Source organism: Pan paniscus, chromosome X (genome assembly GCF_029289425.2).
Source record: "Pan paniscus chromosome X, NHGRI_mPanPan1-v2.0_pri, whole genome shotgun sequence".
Classification (NCBI taxonomy): domain Eukaryota; kingdom Metazoa; phylum Chordata; class Mammalia; order Primates; family Hominidae; genus Pan; species Pan paniscus.
In genome coordinates, this window is record NC_073272.2 from 20,132,112 (window position 1) to 20,154,281 (window position 22,170).

The window sequence follows — 22,170 nt, forward strand, 5'->3', positions numbered from 1 at the left end:
CTTTATTTCAAAAGTTCAGTATACCAGAAGATATTCATTCCAAATGAGTAACTAAAAACATTATTGCCTTTAACAAGTAAATCTTACCTTCATTCACTGTTTGTCCCATGGTATCCCTATTTGGTGTTGTTTCCTACAAGGAGAAAAACCAATTAATGCCTCCTTTTAGCATATTAGATTTCTGAAGGATAAGAAGTCAGTTATAAGGCCAGATCAATTTAATCTGTTTCCCTTAAACAAAAATGATAAGATTTGTATATGCCTAGTTGCCTGGGAATGGAGGAAGAAGGAATTGAGGAGTGACTGCTAAGGGGCATGAATATGGGTATGAAGTTTCCTTTGTGGGATAATGAAAGTGTCCTAGAATTAGATAGTGGTGATGGTTATACGCCTTGTTGTGAAAATACTAAAAATCATTGAATTGTATACCTTAAAAGGGTGAGTTTTATGGTATGCAAATTTTGACTCAATTTTTAAAATTAATTGAGTAAAAAAGAACAGTTGGTAGGTTAGCAAAGTTAGGATTCAAACTGAGGCCTATTCCAGGAAGCCCACTTCTGCTACATCATGTTGCCAAGAGGTACAAGAATTATGACCGTGTTGGGAAAACCTGTAAGAACTGCAAGAGTCAAGTCTAACAAGAATTATTTGTTAGAAGCCTTGTGTATTTTGAGCTGTAATTCATTAATTCAAACTTTTCCTGCATGTCCTCAATATGCCAGACATTCTGCAGCAAAGATAAATAACAGGCTGTCCTTGGCCTCCAAGACCCCAGTCTAGTCAGAAATAAGCATATGAACAAAACATAATATAAGTGCTATAAAAAAATATGTACATGGATAAACCTAATATGGCAAAAGGCTATCTATCCCGCCATTACTCCATGTGCCTGTAATAAGAACATGATGATGTGTATAACTGAAGGTAATCTGGCACTTAAAGTAAACCTATGAAGAATACATTCATAGGCTGGGTGCAGTGGCTCATGCCTGTAATCCTAGCACTTTGGGAGGCCAAGGCGGGTGGATTTCTTGAGCCCAGCAGTTCAAGATCAGCCTGGGACACTCAGCATCAGAGACACTGATCAATTAAAGACTATAGCCCAGTGGCTAAAGAAACAGACAAGAAAGTAAAATATATACAGGGTGTTGAATCCACACAGATGATAAAGCACTGTAATCCAGGTAGTAAGTGAAGGTACTTACCGACTCTCATCAAAGAGCAAAAACCTGTGAATTACATTAAAATGAGTCTTATCAGGCTGGGCACAGTGGCTTATGCCTGTAATCCCAGCACTTTGGGAAGCCGAGGTGGGTGGATCACTTGAGCCCAGGGGTTCGAGACCAGCCTGGGCAACATGGTGAAACTCTATCTCTACAAAAAATTTAAAAATTAGCCAGGTGTGGTGGTACATGCCTGTAGTCTCAGCTATTCAGGAGGCTGAGGTGGGAAAATCACCTGAGCCCGGAAAATCCAGGCTGCAGTAAGCTGTGATTGTGCCACTGTACTCCACCCTGGGAGTCAGAGTGAGACCCTGCCTCAAAAAAATAAATAAATAAATAGTCTTATTACTATACAAATGAATTCAGTCCAATAAACTGAGGGATGGGTCACACACAGAAGATATAACCAGGTTCCCATGTTCTCTCAAATATCTAACCCATAGCTGAATGCTTAACTCAGCTGGTAGCAATTGCTTCCATTGGCTGAATAAGTTATTTTTGTAATCCTGGAAGGAGTGAAAATACGTATACAGATGATCGAAAATACATACTTGAAGAAAACCTAAATAAATCACCATATTCACAAGTTGGAAGACTCAATATTCTTAAGATGTCAATTCTCCCCAAATTAATCTGCAGAACCAACAAACTGATCATCAAAATCCTCATAGGGTCTTCGGAGAAATATGCTGATTCTAAAATTTATATTTTTGAAAATGGAGAAGATTAGAATAGCTAAAACAATCTTCAAAAAGAACAAAGATGGAGAATTTACATCATCTTATTTCAAGACATAGTATAAAGCAACGGTATTCAAAACTGTGTGACATTGGCATAGGATATACAAATTAGATCAGTGGAAACAGGCTAGGCAGTCCGGAAATAGACCCACAAATATGTGGTCAATTGATTTTCAACTCAGGGAACAAGGTAATCCAATGGGAAAAAGAAAAGTATTTTTAAAAGAATGATCCCGTTGGCCGGGCATGGTGGCTCATGCCTGTAATCCCAGCACTTTGGGAGGCCGAGGCAGATCATGAGGTCAAGAGATCGAGACCATCCTGGCCAACATGGTGAAACCCCGTCTCTACTAAAAATACAAAAATTAGCTGGGCGTGGTGGCATGCACCTGTAGTCCCAGCTACTTGGGAGGCTGAGGCAGGAGGAGCACTTGAACCCGGGAGGCGGAGGTTGCAATGAGCGGAGATCATGCCACTGCACTCCAGCCTGGTGACAGAGCAAGACTCGGTCTCAAAAAAAAAAAAAATGGCCAGGCACGGTAGCTCATGCCTGTAATCCCAGCACTTTTGGAGGCCGAGGCAGGGGGATCACGAGGTCAGGAGTACAAGACCATCCTAGCTAAAACGGTGAAACCCCGTCTCTACTAAAAAATACAAAAAATCAGCCAGGCATGGTGGCGGGCGCCTGTAGTCCCAGCTACTCTGGAGGCTGAGGCAGGAGAATGATGTGAACCTGGGAGGCGGAGTTTGCAGTGAGCCAAGATCACGCCACTGCACTCCAGCCTGGGCGACAGAGCAAGACTCCGTCTCGAAAAAAAATAATAAATAAATAAAATAAAATAAGAAAAGAATGGTCCTGTTACTTAAAAGCAGACTTAGATTCGTTGTAAATGTATATCGCAAATTTTAGGGCAACCGTTAAAAAAAAAGTGGAAAAAAAAAAGAATAATATGCTTACAAAGGAGAAAAAACTGAATCATATTAAATGGTCAACTAAAACCACAAAGGGCAGAAAATGTAGAAAACAAAAATAAGAACAAAAAACAAGGGCAAACAGAAAACAGTAATAAATACAGTAGTTATTAATCCAACTATATCAAGAATTACTTTAGGCTGGGTGCCTGTAATCCCAGCACTTTGGGAGGCCGAGGCGGGTGGATCACCTGAGGTCAGAAGTCCGAGACCAGCCTGGCCAACATGGTGAAACCCCAGCTCTACTAAAAATACAAAACTTAGCCAGATGTGGTGATGTGCGCCTGTAGTCACAGCTACTTGGGAGGCTGAGACAGAAGAATCACTTGAACATGGGAGGTGGAGGTTGCAGTGAGCCAAGAACGCGCCACTCACTGCACTCCGGCCTGGGCGACAGAGCAAGACTCTGTCTCAAAAAAAAAAAAAAAAAAAAAACCAATTGTATGTTGGCTACAAAAAAAAAAAAAAAAACTTTAAATATAAAGACACATATAAACTACAGGTAAAGGGATGGAGAAAGTCCATGCTAATACTAATCAAAAAAAAGCAGGAATAGCTATACTAATTTCAGACAGAGCAGACTTGAGAGCAAGGAAAGTTATCAGGGATAAAGCCGGGCATTACATAATGATAAAGGGGTCAATACTCAAAAAAGATATGACAATCCTTTATGTGTATATGCCTAACAAGAGAGCATCAAAATATGTGAGGCAGAAACCGATAGAACTAAAAAAGAAATAGATAAATCCACTATTATAGTAGGAGACTTCAACAACCCTCTATCAGAAATGGACAGATCTAGCAGGCAGAAAATCGGCGAGGACATAGTTGAACTCAACATCATCAGTTGGATATAATTGACATCTAGAGACTACTTCATCCAACAAGAGCAGAATACACATTCTTCTCAAGCTCACATGGAACATTCACCGAGATAGACCATATTCCGGGCCATAAAACACACCTTAACACACTTAAAAGAATAGAAACCATACAATGTTTCAGTTCTTAGACCACAATGGAATTAAACTAGAAATCAATAACAGAAAGCTGAAAAACTCCCAAATATTTGGAGATTAATCAACACACTTTGAAATAATGCATGGGTCAAAGAAGAAAGCTCAAGATAATTTTTTTTAATTCAACTAAATGAAAATGAAAATACACCTTATCAAAATTTGTCCATTGCAATGAAAGCATTACTTAGAAGGAAATTTACAACATTGAATGCATATATTAGAAAAGATGAAAGGGCCAGGCACGGTGGCTCACGCCTGTAATCCCAGCACTTTGGGAGGCCAAGGCGGTAGGATCATTTGAGGCCAGGAACTCGAGACCAGCCTGGCCAACATGGTGAAACCCCATCTCTACTAAAAATACAAAAATTAGCCGGGCATGGTGGCACATGCCTGTAGTCCCAGGTACCCGGGAGGCTGACGCAGGAGAATTGCTCGAACCTGGGAGGCACAGGCTTAAGTGAGCCAAGATTGCGCCAGTGCACTCCAGCCTGGGCAACAAAGGGAGACTCTGTCTCAAAAAAAAAAAAAAGAAAAAAAAAAACAATCCAAGCACAAACTGTATGATCTCATTTACATGTGCAATCTAAAATAGTTGAACTCACAGAAGTACAGAGTAGAATGATGATTACCAGAGGCTGGGGAGGAAGGGGCAAGGAATGGGGAGTTGGTCAAAGTGTAAAAAGTTTAGGTTAGACAGGAGGGGCTGGGTGTGGTGGCTCACATCTATAATTCCAGCACTTGGGAAGGCCAAGGCAGGAGGATTGCTTGAGCCCAGGGGTTGGAGACCAGCCTGGGCAACATGGCAAAACCCCGTCTCTACAAAAAAATACAAAAATTAGCTGGGTGTGGTGGCACATGCCTGTAGTCCCAGCTACTCGGGAGGCTGAGGTAGGAGAATCACCTGAGCCTGGGAAGTCGAGGCTGCAGTGAGTCATGATCGTGCCACTGCACTCCAGCCCAGGTGACAGTGTGTGGTGACCCTGTCTCATTAAAAAAAAAAAAAAAAAAGAAAAGAAAAGAAAATTAGGCAGTGTAGGAACACCCAGCATAGTATCTCAAACAAGTAGAAGCTCAAAGACTGTTCCTTATCCCACCCCATCTGTCCTAATGAAAACTTCCTGAAATTAGTGAGTTTTAGCATTAACATTTAACATTAATCATGTTGTAAAATGAAACTATGTTCCAACTTGGATTTCCAAGCATTACTTGGTTACTCTTCCAAAGTACAGACCAAAGAGTTGTTGCTTAACAAAACAGGAACTCTAAATTAAATCACTCTTATATTAAGCTGAAATAAATAAATGTATATATTTATAACAACCAGACATATCACTATCAAAGAAAGCAGCTGTCATCTACTAATCAACATTATCGGAAAAGTTATACATTCTAGCTAAAGCCAAAGGAAACTTGACATCATCTCATGCTGTATGACTTTTAGGTAATTATTCATTAATATATTATTTCCTTTAAGGTAGGTGAGTATTGAAAATAGCTTTTGGGCCGGGCACCATGGTGCATGCCATAATCCCAGCACTTTAGGAGGTCAAAGTAGGAGGATCGCTTGAGGCCAGAAATTTGGCACCAGCCTGGACAACACAGCAAGACACCATCACTACAGAAAAATAAAATAAAATAATTAGCCGGGCGTGGTGCAGCACACCTATAGTCCCAGCTACCTGGGAGGCTGAGGAGGGAGGATCACTTGAGCCCATGAGTTCAAGGCTGCAGTGAGTTATGATCACACCACCACTTCACTCCAGCCTAGGCACCCCAGCTCTAAAACTAAAAATTAAATTAAAAAGAAGAGAAGGTGGCTTTTGGCCCTTTATGAGCCAAAACATCCTTGTGGACTCCTAGAAACCAGAATTTTCTTTTTCTTTTTACACATTCATCATCACTGAAAATAAATAAATGAGAACACAGATAAGCAAAAAGAAGGGGGAAAGAATCACCTATAACTCCACCACCAAACAATACCTGTTGTTAACCATCTGGTGTACACCCTTCAAATTTTAAAAAATCATATATGTAAACCCATATACAACATATATTTGAACCACTTTTAAATATATACCACCAAATTCCATATATCGATAATCTTCAAATGAAATTCTCTCTATATAATAAATTCATAAAGCCAACATTTCTTAGCTAAAATGAAAAGTACAATGAATAATAAATGCCAGTTCATACCAAAGGCTGGACACAGTGGCTCACACCTGTAATCCCAGCACTCTGAGAGTCAAGGTGGGAGGATTGCTTGAGCTCAGGCGTTCCAGACCAGCCTGGGCAGCACAGTGAAACCCATCTCTACAAAAAAATACAAAACTTAGCAAGCCATGGTGGCACACACCTGCACTCCCAGCTACTCAGGAAGTTGGGAGGATCGCTTGAGCCTGGGAGGCAGAGGTTGCAGTAAGCTGAGATCACACCACTGCACTCCAGCTTGCGCAACAGAGTGAGACCCTGTCTCAAAAATTAATACATAAAATGTAAAAAGTTCATTCCTTAAGGAAAATCTCCGCTATTCTTAAGATTGACACTCAGGACAGAAGTTACTGCTTATTTTGCAATCTAACATGTGATAAACAAGGCCGGATGTGGTGGCTCACGCCTGTAATCCCAGCACTTTGGGAGGCCACGGCGGGCAGATCACTTGGGGTCAGGAGTTCAAGACCAGTCTGGCCAACATGGTGAAACCCCATCTCTACTAGAAATACAAAAATTAGCCAGACGTGATGGCAGGCACCTGTAATCCCAGCTACTCAGGAGGCTGAGGCAGGAGAATTGCTTGAACCCAGGAGACAGAGGCTGCAGTGAGCCAAGATCATTCCACTGCACTCCAGCCTGGGTGACAGAGCAAGACTCCATCTCAAAAAAAAAAAAAAAATTAAATAAATAAATAAAATGTGATAAACAATAAGGCAGATGAAAATCTATTTACTAGACTCAGCATAATTTTTAAGTTCATAACTATATTTATCAAATACTGCTTTTTGATAATGTTTGATCACCAAAACTTTTCATCATTTCCTATATAATTTTTGTATCTTATACTTTGTTTTTAAAAAAGGATTAGCAGTCCCAATATAAAAATACACTTAGGGTAAAGTTTTATTTGTTTGTTCGAATTAATAAGAGCAAATACCTAGGCCTTGGGGCTGCCAGCAGGAGTGCCATGGTGAGAGGCACTGGCAGGGAATGCGGAAGGGAGCACTGGTCCCCAGCCCCAGGCCAAGAGCCTTGGTTTGCCCACTAGGATTGTTTTAAGAAAATGGCAGACAAACCAGACATAGGGGAAATCGCCAGCTTCAATAAGGCCAAGCTGAAGAAAACAGAGATGCAGGAGAACACCCTGCTGACCAAAGAGGCCATTGAGCAGGAGAAGCGGGTGAAATTTCCTAAGAGCCTGGAGGATTCCCTACCCCTGTCATCTTCGAGACCCCAGTAGTCATGTGGAGGAAGAATCACCACAAGATGGACACAAGCCACAAGCCGTGCTGTGAACCTGGGCACTCCGTGCTGATACCACCAGCCTGAGGGTCCCTATGGGTCCAATCAGACTGCCAAATTCTCTGGTTTGCCCTGGGATATTATAGAAAATTATTTGCATGAATAATGAAAACACAGCTCATGGCAAAAAATAAAATAAAATAAAAATGTACTAGTTAGTTGGGAAAAATTTAGTAATTCCCTCTGGGCTTCCTAGTAGATAAAAGCAAAAAGGAAAACACTTGGGTTATATACACACAAATTCAGAAAAAAAAAAAAAGACAAACATTTCCCTAGGACTGAATACTAGGAAGAATCTGCGAAGATTCTGATGTAAAAGAATATTGACTAATTTAATAGAAACTATCTTTGACTATAACTTGAGAAAAAATAAAACGTTCTATTGTCCCTCTTAAAATGCATTACACTGTAACTCACCTGTCTTTCAGTCACAAGGATGGAGATTATAGATGTAAAGGGAAGAGAAGAGTACTATAATCTATTGGTAAATGCTGGATAGCATCAACGGATTCTTAGTTGAATCCTCAGAGTGTCTCAAATAGAAAAATATGGTGGCAATTGATGCAGACAGCACAGCTCTTTCTGGGAAAAATTAGAAGCCTGAAGTTCTTTTAGAAACACATTTCCACAGTGGTAGTCTGCAAGGAAAACTGCAAAAAAGCTTATCTTTGCTTTCAACATACTTTGAACCTGCTTCAGCATTATAAGAAAGGCTCAAAAAAGACCCTCAAGTAACTTGCCTTGATACATGGGAGAAAAATTTTTGGTTTTAAAAAAAGTTAAAAGCTTCAGGCTTTTGTTTTTGTTTTTGGCAACATAAAGAGTAGAAGTTGCTTCACTTAATGCATATTAGGAGCAATTCCACTGTGTGAAAAAACATTCAAATGTTAAGTAACCCTTAAAAAAAAAAAAAGGTTAGGTTAATAGTATTTCATAGTGTCTGACATTGAAATTTCACTTACCAAAAGACTACAGTTGGGCCGGGCGCAGTGGCTCACGCCTGTAATCCCAGCACTTTGGGAGACCAAGGCGGGCAGATCACCTGAGGTCAGGAGTTCAAGGCCAGCCTGGCCAACATGGTGAAACCCCATCTCTACCAAAAATACAAAACTTAGCCAGGCATGGTGGTGAGTGCCTGTAAGCTCAGCTACTCAGGAGGCTGAGGCAGGAGAATTGCTTGAACCCAGGAGGTGGAGGTTGTAGTGAGCCAAGATCATGCCACTGCACTCCAGCCTGGGCAACAGAGCAAGACTCCATCTCAAAAAAAAAAAAAAAAAGACTACAGTTATACTAAATCTAGCAGTTGCATCTAGAAGCTCTGAACAAGTATGGACAATCTGCAATCTTTTACACAACCATTTGTTTTGCAGATTGTATCTTGTTACAGAATTAAGAGCTGATAAAAGATCAACAAATGCTTTGAAAAGTCTTGTTTTAAACCATTTTCTCAACACAATTAAACAATGTAAACAGTGATTAATAGTGGAATTATTAAGCCTAAAACTCCCATTACTCTTATCTGATTCTGGAGAAAATTCTACAATCTGTTGAGAAAAACAGTTTTAAAGTACTATTTAACAAACTAATGGGTCTATAATTCTAAGATTATAGGGCCTTTCCATTATTTGTTTACTTTCTGGGGTTTTTTGTTTGGAGAGTTTTTTTCTTTTTCTTTTCTCTTTTTTATTTTTTATTTTTTTTCTTTGGTGTGCCCCACCTCCCTTTTTTTTTTATTTTTTGTTTCTAAGATAAGGTAAGCTACACCTTGAGTCTCTAAAGATCACTACCTGAAGAGTAGTGATCTTCAGTAAGGGTAAACATTTTGAGAAGGACAGGAACTGAACAAATCTGACAGCAAGAAATATCCCAGGTTCCAGGTTCAGTTCAATTTCACTAGGGAAAAAAAAAGAGAGAGAGAGAGATTTCCCAAGGCCTGTTTCAACTTTAGGCCATTGGTCAGATGTTATAAAATGAATACAACTGTAGAATTTCAACCTGAGAGAACATAAGAATCAATAAAATAAGGCCAGGTGCAGTGGTTCACGCCTGTAATCCAGCATTTTGGGAGGCCAACACAGGTGGATCACGAGGTCAGGAGATCAAGACCATCCTGGCCAACATGGCAAAACCCCGTCTCTACTAAAAAATACAAAAATTAGCCAGGTGTGGTGGCGGGCGCCTGTAATCCCAGCTACTCAGGAGGTTGAGGCAGGGAGAACTGCTTGTACCCGGGAGGCGGAGGTTGCAGTGAGCAGAGATTGCGCCACTGCAGTCCAGCCTGGGCGACAGAGCGAGACTCTGTCTCAAAAAAAAAAAGAAAAAGAAAAAGAAAAGGAAAAAAAAAACCTGGGCCGGATTACAATCACACCTGTAATCCCAGCACTATGGGAGGCTGAGGCGAGAGGACTGCTTGAGCTCAGGAGTTCGAGACCAGCCTGAACAACACAGTGAAACCCTGCCTCTATTAAAAAAAAAAAAAGAAAGAAAGAAAGAAAGAAAGAAAGAAAGAAAGAAAGAAAGAAAGAAAGAAAGAAAGAAAAGAAAAGAAAAGAAAAAATAATAAAATAAAATAAAAATACGAAACCAAACTCTCATTCCCTATGACTCGTGGGAAACTTAAAAAATAAAAATTTTTTTAAAAGACCAGGTGCAGTGGCTCATGCCCATAATGCCGGCACTTTGGGAGGCCAAGGCAGGAGGATCGCTTGAGCCCAGAAGTTCAAGACCAGCCCGGGCAACATAGTGAGACCCTGTCTCTAAAAAAAAAAATAATAAAATAATAAATACATAAATAACCAAATTCTTGCCATCCAAAATGAGATCCTCTTCCTCTGCATTTTATTTTAAAAGCATTACAAACCCTCAATCTTTCTGAATTAGAAGTCATCTTTGACTCCCCTCCTCTTCTGTCTTATCAGTTACCAAGTTATTTTGATTCCTCAAGATCAGGAAGCTGGTAGTGAAAGAAAAATGATTCAAATCGAGGTTTGTCAAATGCCAAAAGACAAGGCTCCAATACACCGTATGTGCTTTGAAAGGGAGAAATAAGGAGTGATATGGTTTGGTGTCCCTACCCAAATCTCATCTTCAATTGTAGCTCTCATAATTCCCTCATGTTGTGGGAGGGAACCGGTGGGAGATAAATGAATCATGAGGGTGGTTTCTCCCACACTGTTCTCATGGTAGTGAATAAGTCTCAGGAGATCTGATGGTTTTATAAAGAGAAACGCCTTTCACCTGGCTCTCATTCTCTCCTCTGCTGCCCTGTAAGACATGCCTTTCACCATGATTGAGGCCTCCCTAGCTAGGTAGAACTGTAAGTCCATTAAACCTCTTTTTCTTATAAATTGCCCAGTTTCAGGTATGTCTTTATCGGCAGCGTGAAAACAGACTAATACAAGGAGATATTATAATATACCAGATACCCTAGACAAAACGGATCCATGAGGGCAGGAGAAAACAAAAGTTATGTTCCCAGAGATTCAATGATAATGGTGTTGGCAGTGGTGATACTACTACTCAGATCTGTTACTTACTGAGCTCTTGCTATTAATGAATGCCTGGTACCCTACCCTAAGGCTTTTATATATGTATTTTTTCTTATCTAAAGCTTATTACAAGCTTGCATAGTAGATACTGTTATTACTGTCCATTAATGTTCATTTGAAAGTTAAGGATATTGAGGCTCAAAGACCTGCCCAAGATCACCCAGCTAGATTTGAATCTAGGTTCGTGAATGCTTAACCATTGTGCTAAAACTGCCTTTGTTGTGTTTAACTGTAAGTGCCTCTTCTCCCGTGCTAGACAATAAGCTCCTGGGGGCAGTATCACATCTCGTTGTTCTTTATATCCTTCAGAATAACGAGCACAGTGTCTATCACATACTAGGGTCCCCAAAATGTTTGCTGAATGAGTAAACTCTGCTGTGCTATAGGCTGCTTGTATCCAAACTATATAGAACCAGAATACTGTGGTTTTTAAAAACAATTTTTTTTTTTTTGAAACAGGGTCTCTCTGTCACCCAGGCTGCAGTGCAGTGGAGTGATCATAGCTCGCTGCAACCTCAACCTCCCCGGGCTCAGGTGATCCTCCCACCTAACCCTCCCTAGTAGCTGGGACTACAGGCACACACCACCATACCTGGCTAATTTTTGTATTTTTTGTAGTGACAGAGTTTTTCCATATTGCCCAGGCTGGTCTCAAACTCCTGGGCTCAATGAATCCTCTTGCCTCAGCCTCTCAAAGTGCTGGAATTAGAGGTGTAAGCCACCACACATGGCCTAAAACAATTTTTTGATAAAATTTTTCTTTTATTCTTTGTTTTGAGACAGGGTCTCACTCTGTTGCCCAGGCTGGAGTTCAGTGGCATAATCAGGGCTCACTGCAGCCTGACCTCCTGGCTTAAGTGATTGTCCTGCCTCAGCACACCCCCCGCACACCCCCTACCCCCGACACACACACACACACACACACACACACACAAAGTAGCTGGGACTATAGGCATGTGCCAACAAGCTCAGCAACTAATTTTTTTTTTTTTTTTAATTTTAGTAGAGACGATGGCTCACTAAGTTGCCCATACTGGTCTCAAACTCCTGAGCTCAAATGATCCTCCTGCCTCAGCCTCCCAAAGTGCCGGGATTACAGGCTCACGTAAGCCACGGCGCTCGGCCGAGATTTTTCTTTTGGCCGTCATTGTTGTTCTCTGTTCTTTCCTGCAATATCAAATCAGCTGTCTTAATTTACACACGAGTCTAAGTCAATGGGCCAAGGAGAAAATTCTGTGAGATCTGAGACAATCCCCCACCTCCAATATCTCTCTCTTTCCCAGAAGTTGATTGGCCTTTTTTTTTTTTACTCTGAACTTTATCTCTTTCTAGGATGTTCACGGTCTCAAAAAGTCAGGCTCCGTATGAGTTACCATTATAGAATTCAGTTTATAAATGCCAACTACATAACAGGTATAACTAAAACATGTGCTTTAAACCAATATTCACCAAAAAAAGAAACAACAAGCCAAGTCCCTATTCACAAAATAATCTATTGAAAAAAATGTTTCATCATAGCCCCTTGAGTTTATCAATAGTATAAGAAGTTTCAAGGATAAGAGAGATTCACAAATATGTTTGCTGGTGTTTTAAAGAAAATGTTGGAATAAGTGATGGAAGTTATTATACATACACAATTTGCCAGAGATTAATTAAATAGCACAGGTAGAAAGGGTTCTTTTCCTTTTAAAATCTATCTTGTTATAAAGACACTACTTTTAGACTTGAACAAACAAAAACGCTGTCCTTTATTGTGAAGGGGAAGGTCTGAGTTAACTGCATAAAATAACACCTTTATGTTTTTAACTTGTAAATAGTTTATTATTTTGTTTCAAGAAGTACTTCACATTTATGCCTAAATGCAAAAAAAAATACTGATTTAATTAAAATACACCGTACTTATGTATTTTTTCTTTGACCAAGAGAAGCTCTCTCTTTCAACTAAGATTTTGTTTCTGGTAATAGTGATTATCCTAATACAGGATAGAAAAAGTGTATATTCCATTGTATAACCATACATAATTTTGTGGAATTGAACATGAGTCATCACATTAAGATTCCACAAGTATCTATTCAATTCACTCAAGTAAATAATCAAATGTCACATTTTCTGACATAGTTATAAAAGTAATCAGAAAAACACTAAATTCTAATACTGTAATTACATTTAAAACTAAAATTCTATCTCTGAATTAAGACTATTCAATATTAAGAAAGAACAAGCCGGGTGCGGTGGCTCAAGCCTGTAATCCCAGCACTTTGGGAGGCTGAGGCGGGTGAATCACCTGAGGTCAAGAGTTTGAGACCAGACTGGCCAACATGGTAAAACCCCGTCTCTACCAAAAATACAAAAATTAGCCGGGTGTGGTGGCGGGCACCTGTAGTCCCAGCTACCTGGCAGGCTGAGGCAGGAGAATCGCTTGAATCTGGGAGGGGGAGGTTGCAGTGAGCCAAGATTGTGCCATTGCACCCCAGCCTGAGTGACAAGAGTAAAATTCCATTTCAAAAAAAAAAAAGAACATTTTTAGGCCGGGCGCAGGGGCTCATGCCTGTAATCCCCGCACTCTGGGAATACGAGGTGGGCAGATCACTTGAGGTCTGAAGTTCGAGACCAGCCTGGCCAACATGGCAAAACCCCGTCTGCGGTGGTACACGCCTATAATCTCACCTACCCGGGTGGCTGAGGCATGAAAATTGCTTGAACCTGGGAGGCAGAGGCTGCAGTGAACCGAGATCATGCCATTGCACTCCAGCCTGGGTGACAGAGCAAGACTCCGTCTCAAAAAAAAAAAAAAAAAAAAAAGAACATTTTCATCTCCATATTTCTGAAATCTGTAAAAAAAAAATCAAAGAACATTTTTGGTAGCAACAATTTATCAAATCAAGCCTTCTTGAGGAAATTAAGGTTTCTAAAGGAGCAATTTTAAATTATGCTTTAGTAAAGAGTCCACCCCAACAAATTAGTAATTAATCTTTTTCTGTGTCAAAACAAACCTAAGAAGGCTTAACTATTTTCAAAAATTTCTAATTTAAGTTACCCCAAAAAAACCTATAAGTTAATCACTTGCAATTTCAAAATGATTTATGTGAAAGCTATGTATTTAGTGAAGAAGTATGTCATGTCAGAAAACAGATAAATGAAAGATAAGTCAAGGGTTGCCAAAATCCCAGTTTATAGTTGTAAATTCCTGAGGTTTTAAAGCACAGCTACAGGCTAAGTGCCCAAAGACCTGCTACCCACTGACTTTTGTGAAGGACTTGAGTTAATGGCAGGGCATGTCAATATACTACAGGCAGCTAATGGTGCAACTTTTTGACAAAAGAACTGGATCTGGTTACAGGCTGTTCCTATTATCACTGCAGTCTAGATTTATGGTTTCTAACACCGGCCCTACAAGAAATAATGGAAATGATGACAACAACAATCCCCACTAGACAACAGACTGCAGAAAAGCATGCAATAAACCACAATCTGAAGAAACCAGAAAACTAAACATCCTTGAAAATACCTCAAACACGAGGCAGGTGTCAGCAAATTACCCATTCAAATATTTCTACAACTTCTCAAATTTCAACACAAAAAAAATCTCAAATCAGAGTCTCTAAAGTAATCTAAAACCAAACAATATCTAAATATACTTACTATTGCCTACTATATATTAATTCTTTTAATGACCAAAGATGCTGTGTTTCATTTGAACAGATTTACGAAACTCTATCAAGTTAGTTAAAAATTAATACTGACTATACTGCTTTTCAAATAACATTAAAGAGAAAAATACTCCAAATAACATTTAAAAAAATATTTCCAAAGAAAAAAAAGCAACAGTTCATAGCAAAGGGCACATGTTTCCAAATGTATTCAAAGAGGAAGAGAACTGAAAAGAAGAAACACATTTGATTCAGCATTTAAAAATAAATATATAATCAAACCTTAAACCAGCTAAAACTGATGAAAGGTAGGAAAAGTGGCCAAATGTTAACCAAAAAAAACAAGCACTTTGTCAATACACTTAAAAAACTATGTCAAGGCTATAAGGTACATACCAAACAAATGGAGCTGTTTGTCTATAATTTGCCACCAATTAATCTTTATGAGAAACAGAGGTTGCGAAAAATCAAATGTGTATTCTAAACACAACCAAAGAGAGCCCCACAAACTTTTCTCTGAGAAATGAAAGCATCTTCAAGGTATGCCCTAGAATTGTAATATATCTGTCCCTTCTGAAGTTTACAACAGTACGTTACCACTAAAAGTGGGCACTCTCTTTCCCCTCTTACAACAATTTGCTCCTATAAACTTACGAAGAGGCAGAGCCATAGCCATAAACACAGGTCACAAGTAGTAGGTAATCAAATGCTATCTTCAGTTTCCCAGGTCTTTACTCACAGCTTATTCTATAGGTTTTAACTCTTCAAATAAGGAATTCATGTAGTCTAGGTCAAATGATCATGATATTAAGATGAACAGCACCATCATATTCACTGCTACAGGATCCTCAAATATTTCACTTTTCACACAATAAGATATCTCCATTGCTTATGTTAACACCTCTCCAGGCTGGGCGTGGTGGCTCACGCCTGTAATCCCAGCACTTTGGGAGGCCAAGGCAGGTGGATCACTTGAGGTCAGAAGTTTGAGACCAGCCTGAACAACATGGTGAAATCCCGTCCCTACTAAAATTATTTTTTAAAAAATTAGCTGGGCATGGTTGCACACGCCTGTAATCCCAGCTCCTCAGGAGGCTGAGGCAGGAGAATCACTTGAACCTCAGAGGCGGGGGTTGCAGTGAGCCAGGATTGTGCCACTGCACTACAGCCTGGGCAACAGAGCGAGACTCCGTCTCAAAAAAAAAAACAAAAAAAACCCAGTATTATTTCTAAGGTTGCCAAGGTAACCTTAGAAATAGACAACATAATGACAAAATAAACAAAATTGCCTTTCTCATGAAAACCAAAGAACACATACACATTTCAAATCTTGATAGTTTCTAAAATTTTTTCAAGTTATTTTTAAGAACCACCATTGGCAGGGCGAGGTGGCTCACGCCTGTAATCCCAGAACTTTAGGAAGCCAAGGCAGGAGGATCACTTGAGGCCAGGAATTCGAGAACAGCCTGGCCAACATGGTGAAACCCCATCTCTACTAAAAATACAAAAATTATGAAAAATACAAAAATTAGTGGGCATGGTGATGCACGCCTGTAATCCCAGCTACTCAGGGGCTGAGGCACAAGAATTGCTTGAACCCAGGAGGCAGAGGTTGTAGTGAGCCAAGATCACACCACCGCACTCCAGCCTGGGCAACAGACAGAGCAAGACTCTCAAAAAAAAAAAAACAAAAAAAAAAAACAAAGGCCAGATTCCGTGGCTCATGCCTGTAATCCCAGCACTTGGAGAGGCAGCAGAAGTGGATGGATTACCTGAGGTCAGGAGTTTGAGACCAGCCTGGCCAACATGGTAAAACCCCATCTCTACTAAAAATACAAAAATTAGCCAGGCTCGGTGGCGCACGCCTGTAGTCCCAGCTACTTGGGAGGCTGAGGCAGGAGAATCACTTGAACCTGGGAGGCAGAGGTTGCAGTGAGCTGAGATCGTGCCACTCTACTCCAGCCTGGGTGACAAAACGAGACTCCATCTCGGGAAAAAAAAAAAAAAATTAGCTGGGTGTGGCGGTACATGCCTGTAGTCCCAGCAACTGGGAAGGCTAAGGCAGGAGAATTGCTTGAAGCCAGGAGGCAGAGGTTGCAATGAGCCGAGATTGCACCTGCACTCCAGCCTGGGTAACAGAGCAAGACTCCGTATCAAAAAAAGAACTACCACAAACTCTTTTTATAAATGGTAACCAAAGCCTAAGGTACTTAGAGTCTAAAAAATGTACTTACCACTAAATTATACCAGTATTTATATAATAGTATAAATTATGCCATTTTAATCTAAGATAAACGCCAGTGGTTTATTTTATCTATTTCCCCAAGACAAAGAGATCCTGAATATTAAGCCCCAAAGCCAGGGAAGGGTATAAATTCTTCCTTCAATATTACCAACACGGCCGGGCGTGGTGGCTCACACCTGTAATCCCAGCACTTTGGGAGGCCAAGGCAGGAGGATCACCTGAGGTCAGGAGTTTTGAGACCAGCCTGGCCAACTAGGTGAAACCCTGTCTCTACTAAAAATGCAAAAATTAGCTGGGCATGGTGGCACACCCCTGTAATCCTAACTACTCAGGAGGCTGAGGTGGGAAAATTGCTTGAACGCAGGAAGCAGAAGCTGCAGTGGGCTGAGATCACACCACTGCACTACAGCCTGGGCAACACAGCGAGAGCCCATCTCAAAAAAAAAAAAACATCACCAACATTTGCCATTTTCAAAATGTCCAGGTTTTTAGTTCCTGGAATCAACAATCAGTTCAAATTCTAAGGTATTATGTAGTAATTCTCAGACATTAATAATGGTTCTAAAATTATTAGGGATGCTTGATTTGCCCACTGCAAACTACAAAACACCTTCTGGCAATGCCAGACTAATCTTTGCACCACAGCTCATAGCTCTAAGGCTGATAGCTGGCAGAGCCCACTTTGTTCTTGTATATCCTAAAAATCAGGAATATGACTATGAGGAGACAGTGAGACCTACCCTCCCCACTCCGAGAGGGTAGCTAATAGAGACGACCTCCGATTTCCATTCACAAGTGGAATGAGAATAGAGGGAGAAAAACGGCAGACAGAATAACCAGGCAAAAAAAAAAAAAAAAGACTAGAGGTGACTAATAAGGCAAACAGGAGAGGATACTGCTGTATCCACCCGTGTTCCAGTTACTAGAGTTACAAAAGTCATTGCTATTAACCCCAAAAGAAAGGCAGTAAAATAGTCAAGTGAAACTTTTCTCTCCCACCCCCAAGAGCTCAAACTAAAATTGGGATTTGGCTCTTCCTTAAATGGAACAAGTGGCTACATCAAGTTAATTCAAAAGACTTGGTATTTACTCAGCCTTTTCAAGGCACTTTACCATCATTAATTATTTCTCAGTGAAGCAGCAAAGGATTACCCTGACCATTTCACTGATGCGGAAACAGACACCAACAGCAAAGGGAACAGGGGCAGGAAGAGGGGTGATAGGAAGCATCTGGGAGGAACAGGCAGGCAGCTAAAAAGGAACAAGCCCAAAAGAAAATAAGAGTCACATCTGGCTTATAGCTGAGGATCATAACCCTTATTTGTTATTTCTGAGCTCAGAGATTTCTGCAATATTTTGAAAAAACAAAGTGCTTTAAAATACCAGTTAAAACTTAATTACAGCTTAAACTACTTAGTAATAGAACTTGCTTAGTATTAAAAAATACCCAATCTCCAGAGCACATATTGATTTCCATTTATACCAGCAACTCATTTTTCCCCTCAAGCTTAACCAGTATGTTATCTATTTGAACCAGAAAATAATCTCATGAAAATATATAGCTTTATATAATCCTAACCAAAAAATCACAAAGTTAATATCACGTAAGTCGGAAATAGTTTGCAGTTACACTCAGAATTTTGCTTGGAGAATTATGACAAAAATACTGACTTCTCGAGTTCGCCCTTTGAATGAAAGGAATAGTTGTTCTACATTCGTATTGATTTTTTTAGCTATAACCCCCTGAAATTTTCAGGAATAAACTATGAGTGGAAAGCCTTAAACACCCTGAAATTAGCACACATAGTGGGCTCTGAATAAACTGAACTCCATAGTAAAGACAGCACAGGTGCTTAATAAAGATGTGTTGATGGAATCATAAATCAAAAGGACTGATCAACCACCTCATGAGAAAAACTGATACACCTTTTTTAGACTGACTGTAAAGATTTTTGTACGTTATGACACTATCAACTTTAAAGCACCCGCACATATAATGCAGTAGAGTTACAGTAATCTTTTTTCCAACTACCAATTCCAAAGCAAATCAGGTTCTCTGGGGTAAACAAGTATACATCCTTAAGAAGTTCATATGGCTGCATGATGTATATATAAAGTTCATTCAAAACTTTCAAAGCCAGTTTAAATGGTGTTTTTTCTTTACATTCTATCAAACTGTTTTAAAGGTTATAGATAAAGCTAAATACAAGGCATCAGGTGAATACTCATAAACTCAATCTTTTCTCAAAAATCCCACTGGATTCATTTCCAAAAGCTTATTTTCACATTCCTCCCATTAAATAGAAAAAAAAAAAACACACAAACAGCCTGAAAGCACATTCGTAATTGGAAATATTTTATTTAATGAGTAATTAAGAAAAATAAAAGAAAGGCAAAATCGTCATTATTGAAAAACATTTCCCTCGCTGTTATTGAAAAGAATTAAATATGCGTTTATGAACCATTGTTATAAAACAATTGCTCATCATAGGCAGCTGTACTCCATAAATGTTGTACATCTTAAAATACTTTTCCCTCAAAACAGAAATATGAATAGCTCTGGGGGCATTAAAATGTAGCAGCATCTGAAGCTGTTTTAGGGAAAAAAAACAACCATCTCCAATACTTTTGTAAATCATATGATCATAAGCAAGTTATTCACGTTCCCTGCCTCAGTTTACCCCCACTAATCGATCCATTAACTTTCCAGAGAAGACCTAAAGTAAGTCATAAACGTTAATCTCCTAATTTACAAACAAGAAGCAAATTTCAAGTTGCAATCACACTTTGTGATGTTTGACAAATGTTTAACAACCTCTTTTTAAAAAATAAATAGTCTCAAATGGGAGCCTGTAAGTAAATACTTGTGCTGCCCAAACATTTGGGGGTTGGGGGAGCCGAATTACAAGTCGGCCCAGGAAGCTATCTATGTACAACCTTGAGGCGCAAAATCGAGCAAATTCGCCTAGACCCATTCTCCCTCCGGCTCTTCACACCTGGATGGGGCGCAAGCACGATACAGGTGGAAAAAGCGAGAAAGGTAAGAAACCATTTCGAGACTGTTTCTAAGTGACGGCAGCAACTTTTTTTCGGTCAGGCCGCGAGGCCGCCTCTCCGCCCCTCAGGAGGCTTAGAGCCCCCCCTCGCCTCCCCGCCAGCCCCGGACGGGACGCGCACTCCGGTCCCGCTGCACCGCTAGGGTGAGCCACCGGCGCCCCCAGCCCCCGCCAGGAGCCCGGCGGCGCGCACCTGGCACCAGGATTTGCGCCCGCACGCCGCCACAGGCGCATCCTTCCGGGCCGACGTTTCCCTCCCAAACTCCAAAAGTTATCTCAGCCCAGACCAGGCAAAGTCTACCTCCCTCCTCCGCCCCGCCGCCCACCGTGATGCCCCCCAGGCCCCGGCCCGGCCCTACCCACGGCAGGGAGGACGCGCCGGAGGGCGCTGTCCGCGCTGCAGGCGAGGGGACGGGTGGAAGCTATCGGCCGGGCGCCCAAACCCCGCGGCGGCGAAGAGGCCCCGGGGCGGCGTGAGGGGAAGCGCGAGAGCGGCTGAGGGGCGTCCGCGGAGGGCGCCGGGGGCTGGAGACCCGAGCGCGAGGCCGAGCTGAGATGGGACATCGGCGGGATCGTAAGGGGGCGTTCCTCGCACGGGACGCGCGCTGATGGCTTCTACCCGCCCGCCCACGGACAACGGTCGGGGTCCGGGAGACAGCTCCGCCTCTCCATTCCTTACGGGGCCCGGAATCACCACGTACCTCCAGTCTCGTCGGTGAAAACAACGAAATTCTGTCCCACCGATCGCGCGAGCCGGCACCAAGCTTCACACCGCCGCCGCCATGTTTGAGAAGCCGCGCGCGGAGCCGCGCATGCCCCGCAACCGCCACTGCCGCCCCGCCCCCCGCGCGGCGGGCCCGCGTGCCCTGCGGTTGCCGCGAGCACGCCCTTTGACCGCCGCCGCGTGCGGGGCCCGAGCCGGGGTCAAGCCGAGCGCCACCGCAGGCAGTGGCGGACCATGAGACACTGTGAGCCCGGGAAAGCCCTTGGCACTTTGCCTCCTACCCCCCACGCCTACGCCAAATGAAAAACCAGTCGCAGCCCAGGCACCCGAGGCCGTGGGGAGCCCCTCGATGGGACCCCGGGTTCCACGTCAAGTTCCATCCCGGGAACTCGCTCCCCTTCACTGTCGCCTTCGAATCCTGGCCACCACCCACCCTGGCCACGCACCCAAAAAGCAGGCGCTTCCCTCGGAACTCAAGCAAGTTCGAGGAGCAGGGAGAAGCAGCTGGTTACAGCAGCTTGAGGAAAGCCACTGCTTGGCGGGTTGCAGCATAGTCCTTGAAACTGCTTTTTTTTTTTTTTTCCATGAGTTTTTGCCACGCATTCCCCTCCCAGCTTCACTCTCTGGATTTCGTTCTTCCTCTAAACCAGGGGTTGAGCTAACGGGAACTAGATGAACCCGCAGGGGGAAATCACTTGCTTACTGACTCAGGAGCATCCCCGAGAGTGCGTTTTGGGGTCCCTTCTGCACGCTCCCTTTCCCACCGGGCAAGGCCCATAGCGCAAGTGGAGGTCGCACCAAGGAGGGGGCGTAAAAATAGCTTTAAAACGACCAGTGAATCTCTCAGCACAAATTACAGCAAACAGAACGCCGGAGAAAAACATCTGTCCCTCGTTCTCAGGTTAGGTATAAGCTGATTCAAACTTTTGTTTGAAAAATAATACAATGTGCTATGTTAGCCAAAAACAAACCATTGGTAGGGCTTCTCTCTCTGGAACTCTTTCCAAAGCTGGATGTAGGTTTTGCATCTGTGATCACCTAACTTAGTGCAGAGGGCATGATATACTTTTTAAATCATGATTTGGAAATCAGAGCTTAAAACTGAGAACAAAAAACTCCTGTGGAATATATCCATTGTCTACAACGCAGGATAGAATTTTCCAGTTGCAGCTTCTGCAGTATTAAGCAAAAGTCAAAGTGTTTATTATATCTAAACATTGGCAAGTGGCACAGAATCAAATGGATCTATTATTTAATCCTTTAAAAATGAAAACCTAAATGTTAATGCCAAATTCAAGTAAACTTTAAGGCGAAAATAGAAAGACTAGGTTGATGATATGCAAATATTAAAGTGAGATTTGGTCCTATCAATTCTGTAATGTATATCACATAGGAGAAAATGTTGGAGTGTTCTAAGATGAAGGTTCAAGCATGTTTTTTGAGACAAGAGTCTCGTTTTGTCGCCCAGGCTGGAGA

The 22,170-nt window shown here is 41.6% G+C and overlaps 1 protein-coding gene across 2 annotated transcripts in view; it reads right to left on the minus strand.

The window, feature by feature from the left end:
* SCML2 (Scm polycomb group protein like 2) overlaps positions 1–20,814 on the minus strand; it is a 115,302-nt gene extending 94,488 nt beyond the window's left edge. Inside the window, exons 1-2 of one of the 2 annotated variants that reach the window (XM_034949795.2) lie at positions 20,672–20,814; positions 88–133 (exon numbers count right to left, since the gene is read on the minus strand). In XM_034949795.2, coding sequence (XP_034805686.1) covers positions 88–109 — 22 coding nt within the window. In that variant the 5' untranslated portion in view covers positions 110–133; positions 20,672–20,814. The remainder of the gene's footprint in view (positions 1–87; positions 134–20,671) is intronic. The other variant, XM_034949799.2, reaches the window with a different exon arrangement.
* Between the last annotated feature and the right edge of the window lie 1,356 nt (positions 20,815–22,170).